The sequence below is a fragment of the Schistocerca piceifrons genome, chromosome 8 (genome assembly GCF_021461385.2).
Source record: "Schistocerca piceifrons isolate TAMUIC-IGC-003096 chromosome 8, iqSchPice1.1, whole genome shotgun sequence".
In the NCBI taxonomy this organism is placed as follows: Eukaryota; Metazoa; Arthropoda; class Insecta; order Orthoptera; family Acrididae; genus Schistocerca; species Schistocerca piceifrons.
This window is the reverse complement of record NC_060145.1, coordinates 4466159-4491622: the sequence shown is the minus strand read 5'-3', so window position 1 is coordinate 4491622 and position 25464 is coordinate 4466159. Positions and strand designations below refer to the sequence as shown.

General features: G+C 39.5%; 3 protein-coding genes across 3 annotated transcripts in view; 2 read left to right on the top strand and 1 right to left on the bottom strand.

The window, feature by feature from the left end:
* The window catches only part of LOC124712554 (vacuolar protein sorting-associated protein 37B), a 46257-nt gene extending 34550 nt beyond the window's left edge, over positions 1 to 11707 (bottom strand). The window contains exon 1 of the mRNA XM_047242866.1: positions 11514 to 11707. Within this exon, the coding sequence (XP_047098822.1) occupies positions 11514 to 11648 (135 nt within the window). The 5' untranslated portion in view covers positions 11649 to 11707. The remainder of the gene's footprint in view (positions 1 to 11513) is intronic.
* Positions 11708 to 11800: 93 nt separating this feature from the next.
* Positions 11801 to 12387, top strand: LOC124712555 (prefoldin subunit 1). The gene has a single exon (XM_047242867.1). The coding sequence runs from the start codon at positions 12007 to 12009 to the stop codon at positions 12385 to 12387; it is 381 nt and encodes a 126-aa protein (XP_047098823.1). The 5' UTR covers positions 11801 to 12006.
* A 209-nt stretch (positions 12388 to 12596) lies between these two features.
* On the top strand, positions 12597 to 14133 carry LOC124712553 (NAD-dependent protein deacylase Sirt4). The gene is made up of 2 exons (XM_047242865.1): positions 12597 to 13211; positions 13334 to 14133. The coding sequence occupies exons 1-2, from the start codon at positions 12597 to 12599 to the stop codon at positions 13667 to 13669; spliced, it is 951 nt and encodes a 316-aa protein (XP_047098821.1). The 3' UTR covers positions 13670 to 14133.
* Positions 14134 to 25464: the final 11331 nt, after the last annotated feature.

Sequence of the window (25464 nt, the reverse complement as noted above, 5' to 3'; positions counted from 1 at the left end):
GTTTATGTAGGTAAGACTGTCAAATAGCCATCTCTAGCAGGGTCAGGTGGTCAGCAGTGGACCGCAAACTTTGGAACCGACTCTGAGGGTGGCTAAGGAGCTGCCTGGTCTCTAACAACCAGATCAAATGACAGCCAGGGTCTTTCCTACACAGCTCAATAAGGCGATACTCCGGTAACTACTGGGGCCTGACCAGTCCTTTCTTGGTTTGAGAACAGGTATCAAAATTGCCTCTCTCCGTGAGTTGGGGGAGTGACCTGACTGCCATATCAAATTAAAACATTTGATTCCAGCTCCCTCATGCAGGAAGGGAGTTTTAGAATTAAGAGCTGTTGGATCTGAAGTCCAACTTGCTTCTCTCTACAGTTGCATGGTAGTGGCAAAATGCTGGCAAAATTGCTTGAATTTGCAGTTTTTGCAAAATGTTCTGCCAGCATCTGAATGATGTCTCAGGGCATTGCTTGGAGATACCCATTTCAGCACTACTGCTATTGTTAAATGACTTTGTTTACCGGAAATGCTCCGGATGACTTCCCATACCTTCATAGGAGGAGTGGAACAGTTGACAGAGTCCAGCACCTTTTCTTGCTCTCCTTAATTAAGCATCGAGCCTTGGTTCTGGCGACTCTAAAGATTATGAGGTTGTCTGCTATTGGGTGCCATTTAAACCACTGAAGAGCAGCACGCCTGTCCCATATGGCAGAAACGGCACACCTCTGTCCACCAAGGTACAACTCTCCAACTAAGATGACCTAGGACTCTGGGATGGACAAGTCAGCGCATGTTGGATCGCTCGTGAGACGTCATGAGGCTCTCCAAAATCTGACCCCAAGGGCAAGCAGGTGTGGAGTCCTGCAAGACATGATGGGCACTGAAGTCTCCCAGGAGGAGAAATGGTCATGGGAGTTGTTCCAAACGATCTGTGAGAGCCCCAGAGTGTATTACATCTTGTGCAAGGAGATATAATGAACAAACAGTGATCCTCTGACAAAGATGAATTTCAAACAGCAACTGCTTACAGGTCAGTAGCTACGAAAAGAGCAGAGTTGTGGTGCATGTTATTGACAATCACAGTGACCCCTCCCTTGGCCCTTTCCCCAGTCATGTCATCCTTTTCGTGAAGGGTATAGACACCTAGCACAGGGGTGTCAATGGCTTTAAAATGCATGTCTTGTAAACACAGGCAAACGGGATGTTCCTGTGCTAGCAGTTTTAGTTCCTCCACATATGTCGTGAACTCTCATTAATGTTCCACTGAAAAATGGAAGCAATTTATCATGGGTATTGCACGTTCACCCCATCTTTCCGTCAGGGAGGGGAGCCCATAATGGGTGGAGGGTCAGTCTTTGGGCGTTTTGATTTTCTGCCCTGGGTTGGCTTCTGGGCCACAACCGTGGCAGTGGTAGTGGTAGTGGTAGTGGTAGTGGCAGCACTGGACGGTGGACCAAACTGAACATTTGAAGGAGCGGGGAGGTCCGCAATGTCAGCAACAACGGCCGTGTCTGATGTTTTCGGAGGAAGCATAGACTGAAGTAACAGCAGCAGCACAAGTACACTGATAAATGCAGGTACTAGTGCTAACAGAAGCAACCTCCCTGTTTGTAGCAGCATCAATTTTCTGTACTCACTGTTTAACAACTGAAGCAAAGGACGTATCAAGCATTGGGGGCTACAAGTTCTTATAAATCTTTTTGGCATTGCTGTAGGGGATCCATCTTGTGGTTTTGATCTCTCGTATCTTTCGTTCTTCAAGGAAGACACGGCAGTCCCTACTCCGGACAGAGCGAGCCCCAGAGTGGTTCACACACTTTGCAGGAGATGAACATCTAACTACTTCTTGGGCAGCCTTACCACATTTGCCACAAGTGGCTTCTGCCTTCCATATAAGAGTGGTAGGCCTAAAGTGCTAGTATTTAAGGGGAGTTGTTGTTGTTGTTGTTGTTGTTGTTGTTGTTGTCTTCAGTCCTGAGACTGGTTTGATGCAGCTCTCCATGCTACTTTATCCTGTGCAAGCTTCTTCATCTCCCAGTACCTACTGCAAACTACATCCTTCTGAATCTGCTTGGTGTATTCATCTCTTGGTCTCCCTCTACGATTTTTACCCTCCACGCTGCCCTCCAATACTAAACTGGTGATCCCCTGATGCCTCAGAACATGTCCTACCAACCGATCCCTTCTTCTAGTCAAGTTGTGCCACAAACTCCTCTTCTCCCCAATCCTATTCAATACTTCCTCATTAGTTATGTGATCTACCCATCTAATCTTCAGCATTCTTCTGTAGCACCACATTTCGAAAGCTTCTATTCTCTTCTTGTCCAAACTATTTATCGTCTATGTTTCACTTCCACACATGGCTACACTCCATACAAATACTTTCAGAAATGACTTCCTGACACTTTAACCTATACTCGATGTTAACAAATTTCTCTTCTTCAGAAATGCTTTCCTTGCCATTGCCAGTCTACATTTTATACGCTCTCTACTTCGACCATCATCATCAGTTATTTTGCTCCCCAAATAGCAGAACTCTTTTACTACTTTAAGTGTCTCATTTCCTAATCTAATTCCCTCAGCATCACCCAACTTAATTCGACTACATTCCATTATCCTTGTTTTGCTTTTGTTGATGTTCATCTTATATCCTCCTTTCAAGACACTATCCATTCCGTTCAACTGCTCTTCCAAGTCCTTTGCTGTCTCTGACACAATTACAATGTCATCGGCGAACCTCAAAGTTTTTATTTCTTCTCCATGGATTTTAATACCTACTCCGAATTTTTCTTTTGTTTCCTTTACTGCTTGCTCAATATACAGATTGAATAGCATCGGGGAGAGGCTACAACCCTGTCTCACTCCCTTCCCAACCACTGCTTCCCTTTCATACCCCTCGACTCTTACAACTGCCATCTGGTTTCTGTAGAAATTGTAAATAGCTTTTCGCTCCGTGTATTTTACCCCCGCCACCTTCAGAATTTGAAAGATAGTATTCCAGTCAACATTGTCAAAAGGTTTCTCTAAGTCTACAAATGCTAGAAATGTGGGTTTGCCTTTTCTTAATCTAGCTTCTAAGATAAGTCGTAAGGTCAGTATTGCCTCACGTGTTCCAATATTTCTACGGAATCCAAACTGATGTTCCCCTAGGTCGACTTCTACTAGTTTTTCCATTCGTCTGTAAAGAATTCGTGTTAGTATTTTGCAGCCGTGACTTATTAAACTGATAGTTCGGTAATTTTTACATCTGTCAACGCTTGCTTTCATTGGGATTGGAATTATTATATTCTTCTTGAAGTCTGAGGGTATTTCGGCTGTCTCATACATCTTGCTCACCAGATGGTAGAGTTTTGTCAGGACTGGCTCTCCCAAGGCTGTCAGTAGTTCTAATGGAATGTTGTCTACTCCCGGAGCTTTGTTGCGACTCAGGTCTTTCAGTGCTCTGTCAAACTCTTCACGCAGTATCTTATCTCCCATTTCATCTTCATCTACATCCTCTTCCATTTCCATAATACTGTCCTCAAGAACATTGCCCTTGTATAGACCCTCTATATACTCCTTCCACCTTTCTGCTTTCCCTTCTTTGCTTAGAACTGGGTTTCCATCTGAGCTCTTGATATTCATACAAGTGGCTCTCTTTTCTCCAAAGGTCTCTTTAATTTTCCTGTAGGCAGTATCTATCTTATCCCTAGTGAGATAAGCCTCTACATCCTTACATTTGTCCTCTAGCCATTCCTGCTTAGCCATTTTGCAGTTCCTGTCGATCTCATTTTTGAGACGTTTGTATTCCTTTTTGTCTGCTTCATTTACTGCATTTTTCTATTTTCTTCTTTAATCAATTAAATTCAATATTTCTTCTGTTACCCAAGGATTTCTACTAGCCCTTGTCTTTTTACCTACTTGATCCTCTGCTGCCTTCACCACTTCATCCCTCAAAGCTACCCATTCTTCTTCTACTGTATTTCTTTCCCCCATTCTTGTCCATTGTTCCCTTATGCACTCCCTGAAACTCTGTACGACCTTTGGTTCTTTCAGTTTATCCAGGTCCCATCTCCTTAAATTCCCACCTTTTTGCAGTTTCTTCAGTTTTAACCTACAGTTCATAACCAATAGATTGTGGTCAAAGTCCACATCTGCCCCTGGAAATGTCTTACAATTTAAAACCTTGTTCCTAAATCTCTGTCTGGGGGACTATTTTACCTCTGGAATATTTTACCCAAGAGGACACCATCATCATTTAACCATACAGTAAAGCTGCATGCCCTCGGGAAAAATTACGGCTGTCGTTTCCCCTTGCTTTCAGCCGTTTGCAGTACCAGCACAGCAAGGCCTTTTTGGTTAGTGTTACAAGGCCAGATCAGTCAATCATCCAGACTGTTGCCCCTGCAACTACTGAAAAGGCTGCTGCCCCTCTTCAGGAACCACATGTTTTACAATTTTCTGAATAAAATGATTATATATATGACTTATAAATTCACATGGGAAGTATTTTATTTTTTTAAATATAATCTACGCCAGTTGAAAATGTTGAAATTTTTACGTGTGTTACTTCAAGATCTAATAAAATGGGTAATTTTTTATATAGCAGGCTGTGGATTGCTATGTTATAAAGGTTAAATTATGTGTTTGTATTGGTGGAACTGTCAAAAACAGTATCATATCATTTCATAGTATAAACACGCATTGTATGTCGAAGTGCTAACATTTTTCCAAGGAAAAGTGACAAATATATTGCTAAATCTCTCAAAAAGTAAAGTACGATGCCAAAACAAAGCGTTTCTACGAAATGTGGGTTTCATGGTAATAAATTTTCGAACAAATTGTGTTCAACATGGAGAGTGTGAAGTTACACACAATGAAACACAGGCAAACTCGTCAGTATCTAGAGAAACACCCATTAGTGCTTCGAAGATTAAAATAAAAATTGTGATACACAGTTTTCTCAAAACAAAAGTGATGTAAATGGTAGATTAGGTTATATTCTGATTGATTTACACATCCTAACAAGGGTGTTAGGTGAATGTGTGTGTTGCAGAATATGTGGAGTTTACATGAAGGCAGTGAGGTATCAACTGGACTAGCCAGGAAAATTATCATTAATTGCACCCATTGTAAATATACTCAATCATCTTGGAATTCTTATAAGTGTGAAGATAATTATTTTGGAGTAAATGTTACATGGTTTTATGGATTGAGAGCTACTGGCAAAGGACTCACTGCAGCAGAAACAATGTGTGGCATGATGAATATGCCACGCCCACCTTGTAAAATCAAAAAGTATGCAGGATTTATTGGAGCTGCTGTGGAATCTGTTGCATGTGAGTCAATCAAGGATGCTGCAAACAAAGCTGTTGAAATAAATGATGGTATGACTTATGTACCAGTAGCCTCTGATGGCATTTGGCATAAGCACGGCTACAGTTCTAAGAATTCTGTTGCTGTTGTTGTTGTTGTTGTTGTGGTCTTCAGTCCTGAGACTGGTTTGATGCAGCTCTCCATGCTACTCTATCCTGTGCAAGCTTTTTCATCTCCCAGTACCTACTGCAACCTACATCCTTCTGAATCTGCTTAGTGTATTCATCTCTTGGTCTCCCTCTACGATTTTTACCCTCCACGCTGCCCTCCAATACTAAATTGGTGATCCCTTGATGCCTCAGAACATGTCCTACCAACCGATCCCTTCTTCTGGTCAAGTTGTGCCACAAACTTCTCTTCTCCCCAATCCTATTCAATACTTCCTCATTAGTTATGTGATCTACCCATCTAATCTTCAGCATTCTTCTGTAGCACCACATTTCGAAAGCTTCTATTATCTTCTTGTCCAAACTATTTATCGTCCATGTTTCACTTCCATACATGGCTACACTCCATACGAATACTTTCAGAAATGACTTCCTGACACTTAAATCAATACTGGATGTTAACAAATTTCCCTTCTTCAGAAAATTCTGTTGCTACGATGACCAATGTGGATACTGGAAAGGTAATAGATTTCCAGATTTTAACCAAACATTGTTATAAGTATAAATCAGGGAATGAAGAAGGGCATATCTGTGACAGAAATTATGAAGGAACAAGTGGTGGTATGGAGGTTTCTGCAGCTGCTGAAATTTTTAGTTGATCTAAATTCTTACGTGATGGAGGCTCATGCTAGCATATAACAGTGCTGTAGCCGCTCAGTCTTATGGTGAGAAGATTATCTCAAAACTGGAATGTGTTGGTCAAATCCAGAAGAGAATGGGCACCAGGTCGTGGAAGTTTAAACAAAGTTTGAGAGACAAGAAACTTTCTGATGGTAAAGCCATAAGAGACAGGATGACAGACAAAATGATTGATGAACTACAGCAGTATTACGGGATGGCCATAAGAAATAATACTGAGGATTTGTTGAAAATGAAGCAGGCAGTATGGGCTACCTTCTTCCACAGACTGTCAACTGATGAAAAACCAGTACAGCACCTCTGCCCTCCTGGACCTGATTCATGGTGCAATTACCACAATACCCAGTACTCAAACAGTGCATACAGCCATAAACATTCCATCCCAGCAGCAGTCATGGATATCATAGAACCTATTTACAGAGTTCTGGCAAATCCTGAATTACTACAGTGTCTGCACGGTCAGACTCAAAATCCCAATGAGTCATTCAATAATCTTACATGGACTTGCCTGGCAAAAAATGTTTTTGTTTGAATGAAGACTAAAGTGATGCCGTTATTGCTTTTAATTATGGCAGCACTGGTAGGATGAAAGTGCTACAGCATATGGGAATTAATCCTGGAGAAAAACTGCATCAGAGGACAAGGTTCGCAGTGATAAAGCACAGTATGCAGCACAGTTGGTCACTAAGGAGTCCAGAAAGAAGAAAAGGAGAAAAAACTTGGAAAAAGATCAAGAGGATAACATACAGTATGGTGCAGGGTGCTTCTGAGTGACTAACAATAAAAAATTAAGCATATATTAAGTGAGTTACAGTATTTTGAAACTTTAGAAGCCATTCCTGAAAATTTACATTTTCTGTTGCATTTTTCCATAAATCTCAGAAACCAATTCGAGTAGAGTATTCAAATACTCAGGCAGTAATAACATACATATCTTGAGTCTACTGAACTAAAAGAAGAACATAAAGTTCAGTATAATTAAAATTATTTAGGATAACATACAAAAAAGTACACACAATTTTAACCGTGTAATTAAAAAACTGTATTTCCAAAAGCAGTGGCTGAAATGCAATTATTGTAGTTCAGTAGACTCAGAACATACAGTTTAATGTCCTGTAAAAGTTTCATGTCAATGGCTACAGTGGTTTCTGTAATACAGGGAAACCAAGTCACTAAATTTGACACTGTCGGGATAGGGCGTTCCAGCTTCCCTTAAAACTGTGCATTAGGTTAGGGACATAGGGCCACATGGTTAAGTAAAGAAAACCCACCTTAACATGTTCTAGGAGTTTTGTGCTATTAAAAGTGAAGAGGAATGAGTTGGATTAAATCACATCACCTTCCGTCCTTTTCATAATATAGTGTACATCAACACTGTCGTTTTGGGCCCATTCAGCTTTCACGTCGTCTTTGGGTATGTCCACCAGGACACTGCATGTCACAACACCTTTATTGTACTTTAATGTGGCGTGGAGCTCAGTCTCAGTGGCATATTCCCCAAGGGGTTTGGCCTTCTGCAGATTTGTCACTTGTTAGGAACTTAAGGTTTCCACCAACAGTTGTCCCGTTTTGTAACCACTTAACAGATTTTGAAGTACCTGAATCCCCTCTAATCCCTTTTGAATGTAAAAAGGTGACACCTTTTCAAAACTTTTCTCTTTCCTTTAAACCAAAAAAGCATCATCTGACCAGCAGCATACATTGTGTTACTAAAGCCGCTAGGATTCTTACATTTCCCTGAGTCTGAAGAACTGACTACACAAGCCCTCTTACTTGATTGGGTGTTGGTACCTACCAATGGCCCACCCGTTTCAATGGGAGTGGGAAGAGAAAACTACAAGGATCCAACTCGGTCCCACGAGCAGCTAGGGAAATAAAAGTCCCCATAGACAGAGCCTCGCGTGCCTAGGTAACCCTTATACAACTGAGGTGCGACGCATTCCCCGGAGGTTGCCCACTAATGACTGTTTCACCTCAGCAGCCATGCATCTTATCAATGCACAGCATACCTTGAGATTGACGTTTTTTTAATAAAGGTTTTTAGCATCCTCGTAACCCGGGCAGTCAAGCCAAGATCCCCATTCCCTTTGACATACAACATTCCACTGCTGCACCATACAGTAGCAGGTGAAGCATGCCCACAGCTTATGACGACATGGGACTGACAGCACTTACCAGCCACAGCTCAGGAACTCCGGGGTCATCAAACCCATATTCGGAAAATAAATGCTGAGTCCTAGAGTACCCATTAGTTTCATGTCGTTTTTCACACTTTTATGATTAAATTTTGGATTTGTTTTAATTTTGTTGATTGTATTGAATATGTTATTGTTGCCATGATGACACAGGTGACAGGCTGTCTTTCCCAAGTTGATGACATAATGGGTCAAAGCTGACTGCTGGTATAGCATATTTGGTTATTTCTATTCAATGTCAATCACATATCAACAAGCAGTCAGAATTTGAAGTAATCAGACTTTCTACCACAAGGTTTGATTTTGGGCCCTCTGTTTCTGACATTTTTTGACCTTATATTTACAGTTTCAGAAGATGTAAGTTTTGTAATTTAGGCAGGAGACAAAAATGAAAGATGGTGCAAGTTCCCTTACTGGAAATGTAGCTGATGAAATGCACAAAAACATCAACAGCTGGTTTAAGGCAAATCAGTTCTCATTGACTTTTGATAAGACTAGATGTAGATGTACATCTAGCTCAGTACTTTTCATAGTACACCTCACACTATAAAAACAGATTTCTTAAACAACAAAACAGAAGATGTAAAAAGTGTTACTTTTTGGGATTACAGCTAGATCACAACTTAATGGGCAAACCCATTGCCTAGAATCAACGATGTTCCTCGGTTTCTCTACATTTTCAGTATGCATGGTTTCTGCTACAGGCAATTTAAAAGTGAAGGAAATAATTTATTCTGCATATTTCCCATTCACTGATGAAGTGGTGTTGACGATTATGATTACTTTGTTGTTGTCTTCAGTCCGAAGAACTGTTTGATGTAGCTCTCCATGCTACTCTATCCTGAGCAAGCCTCTCTATTTCCGAATAACTATAAAATGTACTACCTACAGAATTTGCACAGTTCAATTTCTTTCTATATTTCACAGACCACTCCCCGTGTGGTCCCCAGGTGGTGATATTCTTGCCTAGTAGTAGGGCAGAGATTAAGAAGCCCCATTCCATCAGTTCTTGCCTAGTAAAGGAACTTCCTTGTTGTAATTATTTGAAGGTATGCAAATAATGTGTAAGCACCCCTTTTTTCACATATCTGATGGATAAATTAAAATATCTTTATTATTTCATATAGATGTGACTGATGTTTGACTACATTTAACAAATATTTTCCTGATTGACCCCCATACTGTTGTGATCTTTGAAAAATGACTAATGGATTTAGGAATTTATCACAACCTTCTTTGCTTATTTTATTAGATCAACATGCCTTTGACATTGCGATCTAAATTGCTGTGATGTTTTGTGTCACTGGCCTGCACCTGCAATCCCACTATGATGCCTACCCATCACTGATTGTTTAATAGCTTCTGCATCCACCATAAGACTTTAAGAGATGGCAGCACCATTATTGATAAGAGTAGTTACATTGTCAACTACCACAACCTTTGTACTAGAATATAGCTAGGTCACTACATTGTGTATTCCAATTATCACCTATATAATGGGCTTGATATGTGAAACAAGTCCTTCTGGTAGCTAGAGCCGGATAGAAGAGTAAGTAAGCAGGGATAGTGCTGGCTTCCACATTCAGTAGAATCTGTGACATAATGCAAAAGGTAGATAACAGGGAGCTACCAGTGCTGAAATGCGGTACTCACCTTCTGTTTGAGAAACTGCTCTCTACTGTTAGAATGAGCTTTTCTTTCACTCTACTCCTGTCGCAGGATCATGTGAAACCACAAATACGGTCCTCTTAAAGGATAAATGGATGGGGGAAGCTGTTTGATCAGCAAACTAAGTGGCAGTTGGCGAATATGTTTATGGAGTGGCAGAGAGATACTGGTCTTTGGGACTCGTGAACAGAGATGCCAACGGCTTGCAGTGATATGTGCAGAGACATGGGCTACATTTTGTAACTATAAACACACACCAACAGCATTTTGGCAGTGGAATGTCTGACAGTTTGAAGTGGATCTCCAAGATGCATACAAAAAGGCTCTTTCTGTGCTAAAGTAGAGATCTTTCAAAAGAATTTTACATCCATTCAGGTTTCACTAATTTGAAAGCCATTAGTTGGTGGGTGAGGTTTATTTTTCTCTTTCCTCCTACCATGCAATCAAAGTAAAATACCTATAACAGTTCAGTGATAGTTCAGAAGGATATCCCTTTTCACGTCCTTGAACTTCTCAACAAACTTACAAAAATCTACGTCACTTTGCTTGTATTGTTTAGTAACAATCATGAAGGATCTATTATCCTTTCTCCCAGGAAGGAAGAATAGCAGTTCAAGAAAAGACATTTGCTGAAGACATGGACCATACCATATACACAACTGTAGTCATCTGAAGATGAACATAGTTGCACAAAACCAGTAATGGCTATCAAGTAAAAGGTTTTAACGTACTCATAGATGGCTGAGGTCTCCCTCACCAACTGACATGTTCTACACCTTTGAGGAAATCCTCGATACAGATATATACAAAGGAAACTATAATCTGTTAAACAAAATTACAGTTTAACACCTTGTTGGAAGGACACTCGAATATTCATCACAACAGCAATCGTTTAAGAATGATAAAGGAGACCGATAGCTGCTCTTCTGAGGGAAAGATCTAGAGTTTATGTAGATAAATGAGAATGGGGACCTCTCTTCCTTGTTTACAACTATTTTTAAGGAATTTTAGTATTTTTATTGCGGCCTATGCTCGTCCTACAAATATGCGAGTCTGATACATAGTTAGAGAAATGGATTTTTGATTAGATAACGTTCCAGAATAATACGGTAAACAGCGCATAAACAGAATATTTTCACTTTCTAGCGAAATCCATTAACTTTCAAGGTGTCACTCTTAACCAAAAACCAATGACCACATCTCCTTAAGAGGGAACTTTGAGTACTGCAGAAAACATTGTGGATTTTCTGATGTTTTTCTCTGCTAAAGATGTCATCGTGACTTTTTATTGTTTCTTTTTTCCATATTTCCAATCTACGTAATGAAAGGAACTAAGGCCATCATTGTGAGCCTAGTGTATAGGTAGTACATACGACATCAAAGAAGCTCCATGAGTACACAAAACAGAAATATCTGTTTCCTCATGAATTAGCTAAAGACATATTCCCTTCCTTCTTCTATCGTTGCACTTTGCAGCAGGAAAGCGTTATTAACTAACCTGTTTAATATCTTTCATCATATCTTCAAATTTCTCATCATCGTTTAGCAGTTCTTTCAGTTGTTCTGCATCCAAATGAGATAAATGCGATAGCGCAGCTGGATAGTCTGGTTCCTGATGATAATTGCCATACATTTTACAAGAAATTACAATCAGACCCTTTCTGTGAGAACATATGACAATTACTATACACAGTAAATCACACAAAGCAAAGGTGACAGAAAATACGATTCTCTGCCAGGGAGCGAGGCTCAGTTGTTTCAGCTGATTAAGAAATTCGGTTGCCTCGTATTTGTTTACGACTTGTTTTAAAAGATATAAGTTGCAGTATAATTATCAATGTAAAATTTCAGCGAAGCAAATGAGAAAGGTGTTTACATTTGTTTCACAATTTTACGCCTCCAGCATTTCTGTGGGCGTCATCTTTGCTTAGACAGTTAAGACTGGGCTTGTAGGGGCAGGTACATTGTGCGGTAAGGTACGTACTTTTAAAATGTCGAAGACGGTGGATTTAGAATTAAAGAAAGCATTTAAGGAATTGCAACAAAAAATGCTGGAAACAACGCAGCAGCTGAAAGTTGCAGATGCCAGGATAGAAGTTCTGAAGCAAGGTATGAGACACACGCAGCTCACAGGAAAGGAACTTAGCAGCATGCCACCCGATACAAAAATGTATCAAGGAGTGGGTAGAATGTTCGTCTTGACTGATGTAAATGAAATTAAAACGTCGTTGGACAAGAAACATGAAAGCTACTCCCAGAAAATTAAACAGCTGGAAAACAATAAAATGTATTTGGAAAGGAATTTGAAAGACAGCGAAAATAACCTTCGAGAAATGATTCAGCAACGTAAAGAAGCTGGAGACACCAACTGATTGTGTTTTCGAACTTACATGTTGAAGAAAAGTGACACTGCCCGCGTTAATAGTGAATATCTGAATATTATGTAATTATTTCTTTTTTATGACATGAAATATCGATTCCCGTAACGCATTGAAACTATTCGTGAAGTAACTGTGACGTAACTATAACCGTTTGTTATTGTGTGCAAGTTAGTGTGACCCGCTCGACATTGTTTATAAACATGTGGCCTTTGAGAACGAAATTTGCAGATAAAATGGTGAAGTGTCAGAATTCTGTTTCCCGTAGCTGTAGTTCTGCGTTCGTGCCAAAGCACAATCCAGTCAGTGTGGAAGATTTTAGCAAACTTGTTACATTCATTGAGACGTCGCAGAAGATTGCTGTGCTTACTGGAGCAGGAGTATCGACGGAAAGCGGCATTCCTGATTATCGCTCGGAAAATGTTGGCTTATACGCTCGCTCATCTTCGAGACCCGTCCAGTTTCAAGACTTCTTGAAAAGTGCTGAAGTTCGTAAAAGGTATTGGGCTCGCAACTTCATTGGGTGGCCCAGATTTTCGTCATTTTCGCCCAATGCTACGCACTACGCTCTACGTGATTTGGAGGTAATACACCAGAAAATTGGTTGGGTTGTTACTCAGAACGTAGATGGCCTTCATACGAAAGCCGGAAGTAATAATGTTGTTGAACTCCATGGCACGGCATATAGAGTAATTTGCCTAAACTGTGACTATAATGTCAGTAGAAACACATTCCAGGAAATTCTTCAACAAATGAATCCAAATATGAAAGCTTCCACGAAAGTGATACGACCAGATGGTGATGTTGAACTGACTCAGGTGAGATGATAACCATCTTTGTGTCTGTCTCAAAGCTAATGACAGAAAGTTTCAAAAACTTGTCGAGAGTGATTTTTATCTTTATTAACGATGGCACTTTTATTCTAATCGTTATCTTGCAGGCTGAAGCAGAAATTTTCCGAGTCCCAGAATGCCCGTCATGCGGAGGCATACTTAAACCAGACATCATATTTTTCGGTGAAAATGTTCCAAGAATGCGTGTAGAAATTGTAAAAAGTATTGTGGAAGATTCTGACTCCTTACTAGTACTAGGCTCATCACTTTCTGTTTTCTCGGGGTTTAGAATTGTCCTGCAAGCTGCTGAGCTGGAGAGACGTATTGCAATTATAAATATTGGCAAGACAAGAGGAGACAGCTATGCACATGCAAAACTCAATGGCAAGTGTGGAGACATCGTACCAAGACTGTTAGATCTTTTGTGCTGTTTCAGCAAATAGCATTTTTGTCACTGGTAACTAATGTTTTTGTAGAGACATATTGAAATAGACACGTTTGACTGTTTAATGTTGTAAATTTTGATTTGATATGTTGTTATTTATAGCTTCATGATGTGACAGAAGATTAATGAGAAATATTATTTACAACACTACACATATTTGGTACAAGACAGGGCTATTTCTTCTGAAATAGTGGAACTGGTGAAAACACATTTTTAACATAAAAAATTATAAATTAATGAATGAATGCACAATTGTGTGGGTTAATTTTATATTTCGAATTTATTTGACTGTGCTAGTGAACAATAAGTGTGTGAAGTTCCAGATTCAGTGTGGTCACTCATTCTCTTCTGCCATACACTATGCAAATGAGTTACGTTTACATGTAAATATTATTCTTTTGGACCATTTGCAGCGACATCCTTTGTATCGATTAACACAATTATTACACTATTTGTTCTGTGTTTCCTGCTTCCTCTTTTGTTATACCCGGAGCTCCCACTTACGCTTACAGTGTTTCACAGGAGATCTGTAAATTTCATTTGAGCAGATTTTATTTCATTTTTAATGTTTGGTATTCACTCATGACTTAAACTTTAATTTTAATTATAATGTGTCTTACTGTGAAAACGATAAATAATAAAGGTTATTAATTAAATAAAAGTAAGTACTTGCAGTTATGTAACAAATCAAGCCATGACAAAAGTAAGAAAATATCAGTAATTTGGGTCTTACATTCCTGTTAGGGCTAGAGTGTGATAATGGAACCCTGCCCCATCCCTGAAATTTTGGTTTTTGTGAAAGACCGATCTGTGATGTTGCCAGAAGTCTAGGTTAGATAGAAAGAATGTGATCATTTGGGTGGGAGTTTAAGCTTTACATTTGCGCCGTATTGAACACTCGTCTCGTGATGGAAAACTAATACTGCAAGGTAAATTCAGGAAACCTACATTAGTTTATGGACAAGTCTCAGAGTATGCTGATGCATATTATATAAAGTACAAAAAATCCAAGGTTACATAACTCACATCTGTTTACACCTCTTTAGGTCCATGTGGTTTTCGTTTGTGTGCAAGAGAACAAACATGCTGAAGCTGATATAAAGATACGACTTTTTAAATGGACTGTGGAACAGCTCTTCAATGATTGAATTGACTGGTCCTTCCTTAAAAAGGAGAGCACCAAGTTTCTTTGTGGTTTCCAAAAAGAACAGGCATCAGATTTGTTATCTGTGATCTCTGTAAATTGCTAAAGACAAATACTAGAATGGTTCCTTTGGAGTGGAATTAGCAGGTTTACTTCACCAATGTGGGCATGTACTCAGCTCTAATGACTTTCCTCTCAATGTGACAGTAAACCCTAATATTCCTTCCTTTTTTCCCTTAATTTCGAAAAGTTCATCTCTCTTTCTTCTCCCAGCATGTTAACCTGAAGTGAATCTTTGCATTAGAATGTAAGTGGGCAGTATTGAGTGCAGTGTCATAGTGGTAATGTCAATGGATTCATTCAAGATCATCATAGTACAAATTCTTTCCTTCCATTATGCCTAAAGCTCCTTCTAAATTACCTTGAGAAAGTGTGGAGAGTGCTCCTTTGACAAGGCCACGTCCGATTATTTCCCCCCATCGTTGTTGTCCAACATTACTATAGTTCCATATATAATGACAGATGTTTACCGTTCATTGTCATTTCATTTGGTGTTCATTACTGTATATAACTCATTATTACAGGAATTCTTCATACTCTTACCTGGTACGCAAATGTGATTTCGGTTTTAATATTGTGATAACAACAGTCCATTCTTTTATGTTGAAAGTGGACTTGTTTTCCTAAAAGGAATTTTGTCACAGATGACCAACTGTAGGTACTGTGCGTAATGCTGGTGGAATAAAATCAGTGCAGTTTCCCTCCAAGATCTGCAATAAATGGTTTTATGCCATACATGCTTCACCTTTTTTCAGAAAAGCATTTCCAGGTTTTTGAATACTTGGGATAATTTGTAGCTTGATTCTTTCAGACTTTAACATGACTGTCTTGCTGGCAGAAAATCATTCCATCATATTGGTAAGAAAAGTTCTGGCAGAATGTAAATAATTTAGGTGGAAAGGACCTGCGTATTTTACAAACCATGATCTTCCAACTTAATGTACAGGGTTGCCACAGGTTATGGAAATTAGGGAATTTCAAACAAGTCAATCAACTCAGGGAAATTTGGGGATAAAATGCTGGAAAAATCTTGTTTTTGTCTCGGTAGATGAAACGATTTGTTTACTGAGGTGTCATGCGTTGTTGTCGGCTGGGTGCAGCTGGGTATGTGCGCCACTTCCCTACTCCCTCATTACTAATTCTTCTCTCCTTCCTATCACTCCCCTCAGCTTGGAGTCATTGCTGCCACCACTTCCTGGTGCTAGCCTAGCAGCTGCTGACAAGAGGCAGGGGGGCATAAGGATCTGGCATTATATCTGATTCTCAGAGATTGTAAATGCAGCGGCTAGAGACAGCTGTCGTGTGCACGAGTTGTGTGTGAGTGATTGTCTGAATGTATATGTTTTCTGACGAGCTATGGATGAAAATTTAACTGTGAGAGTGTAATTGTCTTTTCTATGTGCCTGTCTGTGGCTCAGCAATCATCTTTACGGCGAGTTGCTACCTATCCTCATTATTGTTGATTCTCAGAATATTTGAGCAAGTTATCTATTGCATGCATTGATCACCGTGGTCTCATTTTATCAACATGGCACCTGTGGGTTACGAATAGCTGGCCACAGGAGTGGATTTCTGCGATGGGCCAAAACCACAGGCCATTTCTGCATGTATCTCTAATGGATTAGGCCTGCCGATCTGAAGCCCATTGTTTCCCACTATTGTCCAGGCAATACCTGTTGGATCTAGTCTCACCGACCTGCCCACAGGCAGCATCTGTTTGTGTGTGGCATAATGCAGTGGATTTTCACGGTTTATCTGTGGAACCAGGACTGCGGTGCTCCTCAGCAGGCCAGAGAGATAGGTGATAGATTTCAGGAATTGCAACTGTCTCACCACAAGTATGTTGTACAGTGTGCCATTTTATAGACATTTTATTTGTTCTAGTACATTCTGGCACTTCAAAAGTCATTTATATGTTTGAAAGGATGGATGGATGATAAGAAAATTGTCAGTTGCTGCCAATTTGTGCATTATGTACTCATATATTACTCGAAAGAAAAATCATAAAATACCCATAAATGAATAGATACAACACAGTGGGTAGTAACCGACAATAACGAATATAGTAGCACCAACATTTTATTGGTAGTCACCTACAGTGTTGTTTTATACAATTCTTCCTCACCTTATACACTTATTTCAAGAGACCTACTTCTTTCTGAGGTTATTTCTGAAACCAGTGAAGGTATTTTAAATCTATCTTGTGACTCCAAGGAAATGCATATTTTTGTAACCCAATGTTACGCTTTATTGAAATAAAATATCAATGGTGTTAATGAAACACACATGCTATTTGGCTTGCTGTCTCCATCTAAAAACAGTTCATTACAAAAGCTTTTGATGTTAGTACTTAAGATTTTTGCTCACATCAGGAAACACCATCTTCTTTTTCTTCTTCTTCAGCACTACAGCCCTTGGTGGACCTTTACCTCCTCAACAATCTTCCTCCATATCTCTCTGTTCTCAGCTTTTTTCTTCCATCCATGGATCCCCGTTTTGACAAGGTCAGCCAGCACATTGTCCATCCATCTAGCTTTTGGTCTGCCTTTTCTCTGGTGGAATACAATCTGGCATTCATTATTTGTTTGGGCATCCTGTCTTCCATGATCCTCTCCATATGTCCTAACCAACGTATTCTTTGAGATTTGATACATTTCACTATATCTTTCCTTCTTGTATTTCATGTTTGTATATCACTGTCCAACCTTCTGCCTCTCTCACAGGCCAATAGATTTTTCATAAGATTTTCCTTTCAGATGCCCTAAGGCTGTTACTGTCTGCTTCTGTCATTGTCCATGTTTCTGATCCATAGGTGGCAACAGGTCGCTCAAGGGAATAGTAAACTCTCAATTTAGTTCTTCTGGTAATTAAAGTGTTCTTTATGTTAGCTGGATAGGCTTTGTTTCCTGCTTGTATCCTTTCTCGAATATATTGTCTTATACTATTATCATTGGTTAACAGGACACCTAAATAATGGAAGCATCTAACAGCTTTGAAGCATTTATCAGAGATCTTCAGGTCCTGTGGATTTCTTCTAGCTACAGAATTGGAGATAACCATATATTTTGTCTTGCTTTCATTTACAATAAGTCCAATTCTTGTTCCTTCTGCTTCCATTTGTCCATATATTTCTTTAAGCGATGTTACATCCCTTGCCACGATGGCTATATCATAAGCATATGCATATATCTGGCTGGACTTCATCATTATTGTTGCTCTTTTATCCACTTTTTGTATGATACTACGCAGTGCTAAGTTAAACGGGACTGCAGAGAGGGTGCCACCCTGTTTCACTCAATCCTCAAAGTCAAACTGCCTGGTCATTCTGCTATTCACTTTTACTTTTGCTTTTGTATCCTTTATTGTTAACTCTATTAACCTTCTCAGTTTATCACAGATGGCCACTTCTTTCAGCCCTTTATACAATTCCGGTCTATTAATACTATCGAAAGCTTGTTTAAAGTCAATGAACACAAAGTGGAGATCTATACCATATTCATAAAATTTTTTCATTATTTGTCTAACAACAAACAACTTGTCTGATGTGCCTCTGGTTGGTTGGAATCCACATCGGTATTCTCCCAGTATCTTTTCGGTGCACTTCTCTCATTCAGCACTCCAGAGATCATATTATATACTGTATTCGGTAGGGTTATGCCTCTATAGTTGTCACAATTGAGCTTTTCTTCTTTCTTATATATTGGGCATATTATTCCAGTATTCCACTCCTCCAGCATGCTTTCATTTACCCACATGTTATTTATTAGTTTAAATATTTTATGTCTTAGAGGTTGCCTCCTGATTTTATTAGTTCTGACATGATCCCATCTTCACCGGGTGCTCAGTTATTTTTTAGTTTATTTATCACTGTTTCCACTTTCAACATTATTGGGTTTTGTACCCCATCCCTTTCAATTTCCCTCTTGCCTCTGTGTTCTCTTCTTGTTCCTGTGTACCTCTTGGGGCCTGATCTGAGTTTTTGTTGAGCATGTTTTCAGAGTATTCTGCCCACCTCTGCAACATTTCTGGTTCATCTCTTATTATTTTACCGTTTCTGTTTTTGCATGCATCTTGTTTGGGTTGAAAATTTTTTCTCATCTTGCACACTGCGTGATAGAATTTCTTCATTTCGTTCTGTTCCTTTAATTCTTCTCTCTCTTTAAACTTTGATTTCAGCCATTTATTTTTCTGTTTATTGCACATTCTTTGGGCATTGGATCTTAATTCTTTTTACACCTCAACGTTTTTTCTTGTCTCTCTGTGTATCACTCAGTTGTGCTGCATTTTTACATTCTACTACTAGCCTGCATTCATCATCAAACCACTCCTTTCTTTCATTTCTTCTCATCCCGACTATGTCTTCTGCTGCCTCTTTCAGTACTTTCTGGGTCTTAGTCCATCTCTCCTGGATTCCCATTGTTTCCTCAGCTGGGAGTCAGTGCATCTCTAACTTTTGCTTGGTAAGCTTTCACAACTTTTGGGTCATTGAGTTCTTCTGCGTCCCAGTTTGTATTTTTCTCCATTCCAGGTTTAGGGGTTACAGGTAGGTTCTCTCGCTACAGCTTTTACAGCATAGTGGTCTGAATCACAGGTAGGGCCCCTGCAGCTCCTCACATTGATAACCGACGTGTCATGTTGTGCCTTTACTAACACATGGTCTATTCAATAGACTACTCCACCTACATTTGATTTCCATGTTTCGAGATGTATTCTTTTATGTGGGAAATGTGCTCCTGATGATTACGTTATTTCTAGCAGCAAACTGACGTAACGTCTCTCCACACTTGTTACTTTCTTCATGTAATGTGTATCTCCCAGATACTCTTCCGTATTCGCTTTGTCCAACCTGTGCATTAAAATGTTCCATATCTAAGAACGGATCAGACTTTTGTACTTTACTGCGTGCTCTTTGTTTGTTCTTCTGCTTCCTCTGTTAGTGCGTATGTTGTTGTTATCGTTATATTTCTGGATTCCCCTTTCACTCTGCCTGCTAAGTCTTTCATTTATGGGTTCAAATTCCAAAACACTTTTCCCAACATCCTTTGTTATTATGAATCCTGTTCCGTCTTGTCCTGTTCTTCTATCTGGTCCACTATACAGTAGAGAATACTGGGGCATATCTATCTTTCCTTGTCGCTACCATCTTATTTGTTGTAGCGCTACGATGTTGTACTGGAACTTCATGATCTCATCAGCTATTTCTTTCATTTTTCCAGGTTTCAACATTGTCCATACATTCCATTCTACTATTGCCAAATCTTTTGTCCTTTGTCTTTGCCGAGGTCATGATTTTTGTGTCTCATCCATCATCCGAGGCTCTTGTTGAGGTTCTGTGGTATGTCATTTTTACAGTGTGGGGTTATCGGCCCCATGCCCAACCCCCATCTTGTAGAACCTGGATTTCCTTAGGGTTTACTCCCCTAGGGAGGTTGGCTTCCCTGCACCTAAAGGGCTCCCTCTGCCCTATGTTGTGGGACACACTACGTCTGGCTCCTCAGTCGAGACCACTTCAGCTTGGGTGACCCTGCCAGTAGCTACGCTAGTGCCGGCATAGCTCTCAACTTCATCGAGGCACGCAAACCATCCCGCCTGACACTGAAGGTGCCTACCATAAGGCAGTGTCCCCTGGGAGGGGGAAACACCATCTGCTTGCTAGATTTTTTTTTTTAGATATTTCCTCGTTTGCACTGTTGTTTCTTGTAGCGAAGCTTTCATCTTAAACTTACTCTTCAGGCCTCAGAATTTGTTAGGGAAAAATGCTAAAACTTGTCTGGAAATATCAGGGAATTTCACTTGGGGAAACTTGTGGCAACCCTGAATGTAGACCTCAGGCTATGTAAGATAATGGTCTGTCTCTTTAACCTTCATTTCAGTAAAATAGTGTCAGCTGTGATGTCACTGGTCAAAGCAGAATAGTGGCAGCACTACCCCTTTTGGATTTCTGTATATCTATTGTGATCAATGGCTTTAATAATCTGTGTTGTTAGGGGAACTTGTTATGGTGCTGACTAGAGCAAGTTCACCGAAGTTCCTTGCCGAAGCTCAGTTGCCTTCTGCATTTTACTCATAAGATAAACATCGTTGCTACCCCATTGCTGGGGTGTTGAAAGACAATGAATAGTACCCTTGAGAGGCAGGTATGGTCAACATTTTGCTCATTCCAAGAGAGCTGATGAAACTAGACCTTGCATGGTGGCTACTGCCTTTGCTGTAAACATTGTTATGTACCGAAGGAGTGAGTATGGTGATTTTTGGAGATTAGGCCAAAGACATGCATGGTAAACAGCAGTCATGAAAAATTGTAGGAATGTTCTGATATAATGTAAATACTTAATGGAGTAAAGGAGATGGCTCAACAAAAGCAGAGGTGTTGAATCATCAAAAGACACACACAGAAGAAAGAAAACTTGCTAGCTCTTGTCTCTCTCTCTCTGCATTTTGGCAAGTGTACTGGGTTCTGGTGGTGGTTGTATCAGGTGGGGTACATATGCTGTGCATATGATACATGGTTGTCAGAGCTGATGGGGAGCAGTGCACTCTGAAGGTGACGTGGACATGAATGAATGGTGAGGGGGAACAGAACAGGAGGAGGGCAAACTGTTGGATGCAGGAATGGCAACAGTGTGTTACTGGATATTGTGGCCAGGATTATTTTTGCCTGCAGCCATTAGTGCTTTATAGTTGAGAGCTGGCAACTGTGGTGTGAGCTGTCGAGGATTTCTTATGCCGTCTCGACTATAACAGTAATACAGGATGATTTGTAATTGTTGGTAACCATGTGGAGCAGTGAAGTCTAATAAATTTCATTGCAACATATGAGTCAACTTTGTTTGTGAGTACACTAACATTGTTGCTAGTTGGGCATGTGTATTATCCAACACACTTGAGAGACAGGCTGTAAACAGTCAGTCAACTGCTATGATGGAAATAGGCCAGAACACTAATTGGGAATACAGTGTAATGAATCAACCAAATACAATGATGAATCAGCTGATACGGTGTTTTTAACACACTGACTGCTAGAAAGCTGCTGGCACATACAGTAGAGGCTCAAGCCTGATGCCATGGGCCTGCTGGCTGCCACATGCTCCACCATGTTACTGAGCATTAATTTACATTTCTTGATTGATTTAAGCCAGTGTATAGGAAATTGGGTTCAATATCTTGATATCTTGTTCACATTTTGAACTCTGTTTTCTTCCCCCCCCCCCCCCCCCTTCCCCGACAGCATTGACATATATACGGTACGAGACAGAATGGAGCATGTGGCCACCAGGAGGCACAGGCACACGGCGTCAGACACAAACCATTGCTGTGTGTCCGGTGGCAGCCTTGTTCAGTCAACATGTTAATGGTGAGGTGCTGATGTCTGTACATATGATTCACATTTCCTGACTCTTGGCATCCAATGCCAAGAACATTTGGTCGGTAACTCATTTTAGAGATGTTGATAGATACGCATTCTGGTAGGCTGCAACGTGGTAGGACCACTGTAGTGGAGGTAGCTATTCTGTGTTCTTAAAAGACTCACCTTAAAATAATCCTGGAGATCTTGTGTACACAATTAGTTTTTTCTCTGGAGAAAAGTTCAGAAACAATTAATGTATCCTGTCTCCACACATTCGGCGCAAGAATTGACTCCAATACTCTACGTATTTCAATATCATGAAGCACTCTGTGACTGGCTGCTGATCTGACATACATAAATTTACAATTTTTCAGCAGGGTATTAACAGTAGCTGAACCAACATGTCACAGAAATGGAATTTTCGACATCTACAATCACTATGTCTATGCAGACATAGATTCACACTGAAACATGTCTTTCTTCGTTATTTAGGTATTTCAGTGAAAGGTTTCTCAATGAGAGACTCTACAAAATATTGCGAATAATATGTAAATTATTATTAAATATTATTATTATTATTATTATATAACATGTAAATTAAAACACAATAAGAATGCACTTCCTAAAGATGATAGCATAAATATCTTCTGCTGATGCGCCATGTATGTTGTGACAATGTGAAAATTAAAATCCGTCCATTTTTAGATGTGCCATCATCAATGAGATTTTAAAAAAGTTGTGACTGTATCTGGCCAGTGAGCACAGCGTGTGATGTTATTGTCAGATAATGCATGACCGATCAATCAGAAACAATTAGTACACACACAGATGTGCAAGACAAAGAAAATGAGTGGTAAGTAATCTCGAGGGACGGTCCTGTCTTTGATTAAAGAAGAATTAACAAAAGAATGCAAATAGTGTTCGGCCGTTTCATCATCGAATAATCCACATCTAATTTCTCATATTCATTTGTTGTAAAACATAAAGATAATATAAAAATTATCATCATTTCCTGTTGCTCTTCGGTTTTGGGGCCTCCTGAAAAAACTCGAATTCAGTTATTGCCTCTCTGTACTTGTCACTATTCATTGCGTCCATTTCTGTAAGTCCAAGTTCACTGAGGTCTTCCTTTATTCCTTGCAGCCAAGACCTCGGTGTTTTTCTCTGTTGAATTGTAGTGAAGATTTTCTTCGTCAATCTGCCATCATCCATTCTTACCAGATGACCAAAGAACATCAGCCTTCTCTTTCTCATTTACGTTGTGACTGGTTTAATAAATTGGTAGATCTCATTACTCATCTTTACTCATTTTTCACCAATTTTTTTGTGTCCACCAAGAATCTTCCTTAGAATTACTCTTTCCTTCTTCTCAGGCTCATCTATTAGTTCTTTGTTCTTGAGGGAGAGTGTTTCTGCTGCATGTTGAACTTCTGTTCTCGCAACTGTATTGTAGTGTAATAACTTTGCATTTCGAGATAGGCATTTTTTGTTTAGCTAGTCGAAGTTTGACAGCTTCTTTTTCTATGCAAGTATCCATTGTTGTTTCTCCCAAATATATAAAGTTTTGATCCTTTCGATACATCCAATAATTGTGTGCAGTTCTTTGATTTCCTTATATTTGTTAGACATGAATTTAGTTTTTTCTTGTTATATCTGTAAGCCAAATTTAGCTGCATGCTTTGCTAAGATTGCTATTTGTTTAATTGCATCTGCTTTATTTGTGGATAGGAGAGCAATATCACTGCAAAAGCTAGTACATGTATCATAAGGCCTTTAAATGATTCTCCAATAGAAATTCCCTTCCCTTTTTGGTGAGTGTATTCCTGCAATGTCTCCCTCATGATCTTTTCCAAAGTGGTGTTGAATAGACTTGAGTAGAGTCCATCCCCATGTCTCAAACCCATTTGGATTTTAAAAGGGTCAGGAATCTTGCCTCGAAATTTGACTTTGGACTTGGTATCTTTGGGTTTGCTTTACTATCTCTCTAGTTTTTCTGTCAATTCCAAATTCCTCCAGAGTTCTAATGAAGCCTTCTCTGTCTATGGAGTCATATGCTTTTCTAAAATCAATAAACATTGTAACATGTGGTTAACCAGACCAGCACATGTTCTAATAATGTTTTTAAGGGTAATATATACTCTGAACAGCTATTTCCTTTTCTAAATTCACCTTGGTATTCTCCCTAAATCCACCTTGGTATTCTATTATCTGTGCATTGAGAACTGGTTCAGTCCTATTTAGTAATATCTTGCAAAGGACCATGTGTGGAATGGATAGAAGGGAAATCCAGTTGTAATTGTTCACATCTGATATGTCATCCTTTTTGTGAAGTGGATGTATAAGCGCCATTCTCCAATCTTCTGGGATCTTCTCGGTTCTCCAAATTTCTTCAATAATTGTGCCGAGGTGTAGTGCTACTTCTTCCTCACCTACTTTCAAAAGTTCAGCTGTGATTCCACCTTCACCAGAAGATTTGTTGTTCTTGAGGAATTTTATAGCTTGCCAGACTATATTGAGAGTTAGTGGATGTGATTCTGCAGGGATTTCTGTTAGAGTTGTGAATTCCGGTTTCTCTGGGGGCGCTTTACAGTTGAGAAGGTCTTCAAAATAGTATGCTAAAATGTTGCAGTTTTCTTGGTCATTTGTACCTGATTTGTCACGAAAATTTAAAGTGGGTGGTTCGCAACCTTTCCGGTGTCTTCTGAAAGATTGGTAATAGTCTCTGGATTTGTTTTGAGTGAAGTACACCTGTATTTGTTTAAGGGGTAGTCTTTCATACAGTCTCTTTTTGTTTGCGATTGTGTAGGAGGCTATTTTTCTACCTTCTCTGAACCTTTCTAGGTTGTTTTGTGTCAGGTTCAATTTAAATTTTTGCCATAGCTTTTGTTTGTTTTCCAAAGCTCTATGCTTCACTGCACTTTTCATTCCACCAGATATTCTTGTGTTAGTTTTTGTTGGAAGAGATTCTTCTGTAGCTTTCATTATTTAAGACTTCATTTCATCCCATGTCTCACCTTGCAATTTTTATTTAAAATAATTTTGAGTATCTGACAAAATATTCCTTGTTTCAAAATGCATTCTCATAGGTTTATTATCATTTCTTCCTGAATTTGGAATGATTTTAATTTTAGACTTAACAAGATAGTGATCCATATCTTTTGGCTCCTTTCTGAACCTTAATATTTTGAATTTTCTTAAATTCGCTTCTAGAAATGGCTATGTGGTCAATTTGGAACTCTCC

Bases quoted from the DNA above. Each gene is read 5' to 3' on its own strand.
- LOC124712555 (XM_047242867.1), top strand. From the start codon at position 12,007: ATGTCGAAGACGGTGGATTTAGAATTAAAGAAAGCATTTAAGGAATTG.
- LOC124712553 (XM_047242865.1), top strand. From the start codon at position 12,597: ATGTGGCCTTTGAGAACGAAATTTGCAGATAAAATGGTGAAGTGTCAG. The intron at 13,212-13,333 runs GTGAGATGATAA...GTTATCTTGCAG, and splicing joins GTGATGTTGAACTGACTCAG to GCTGAAGCAGAAATTTTCCG.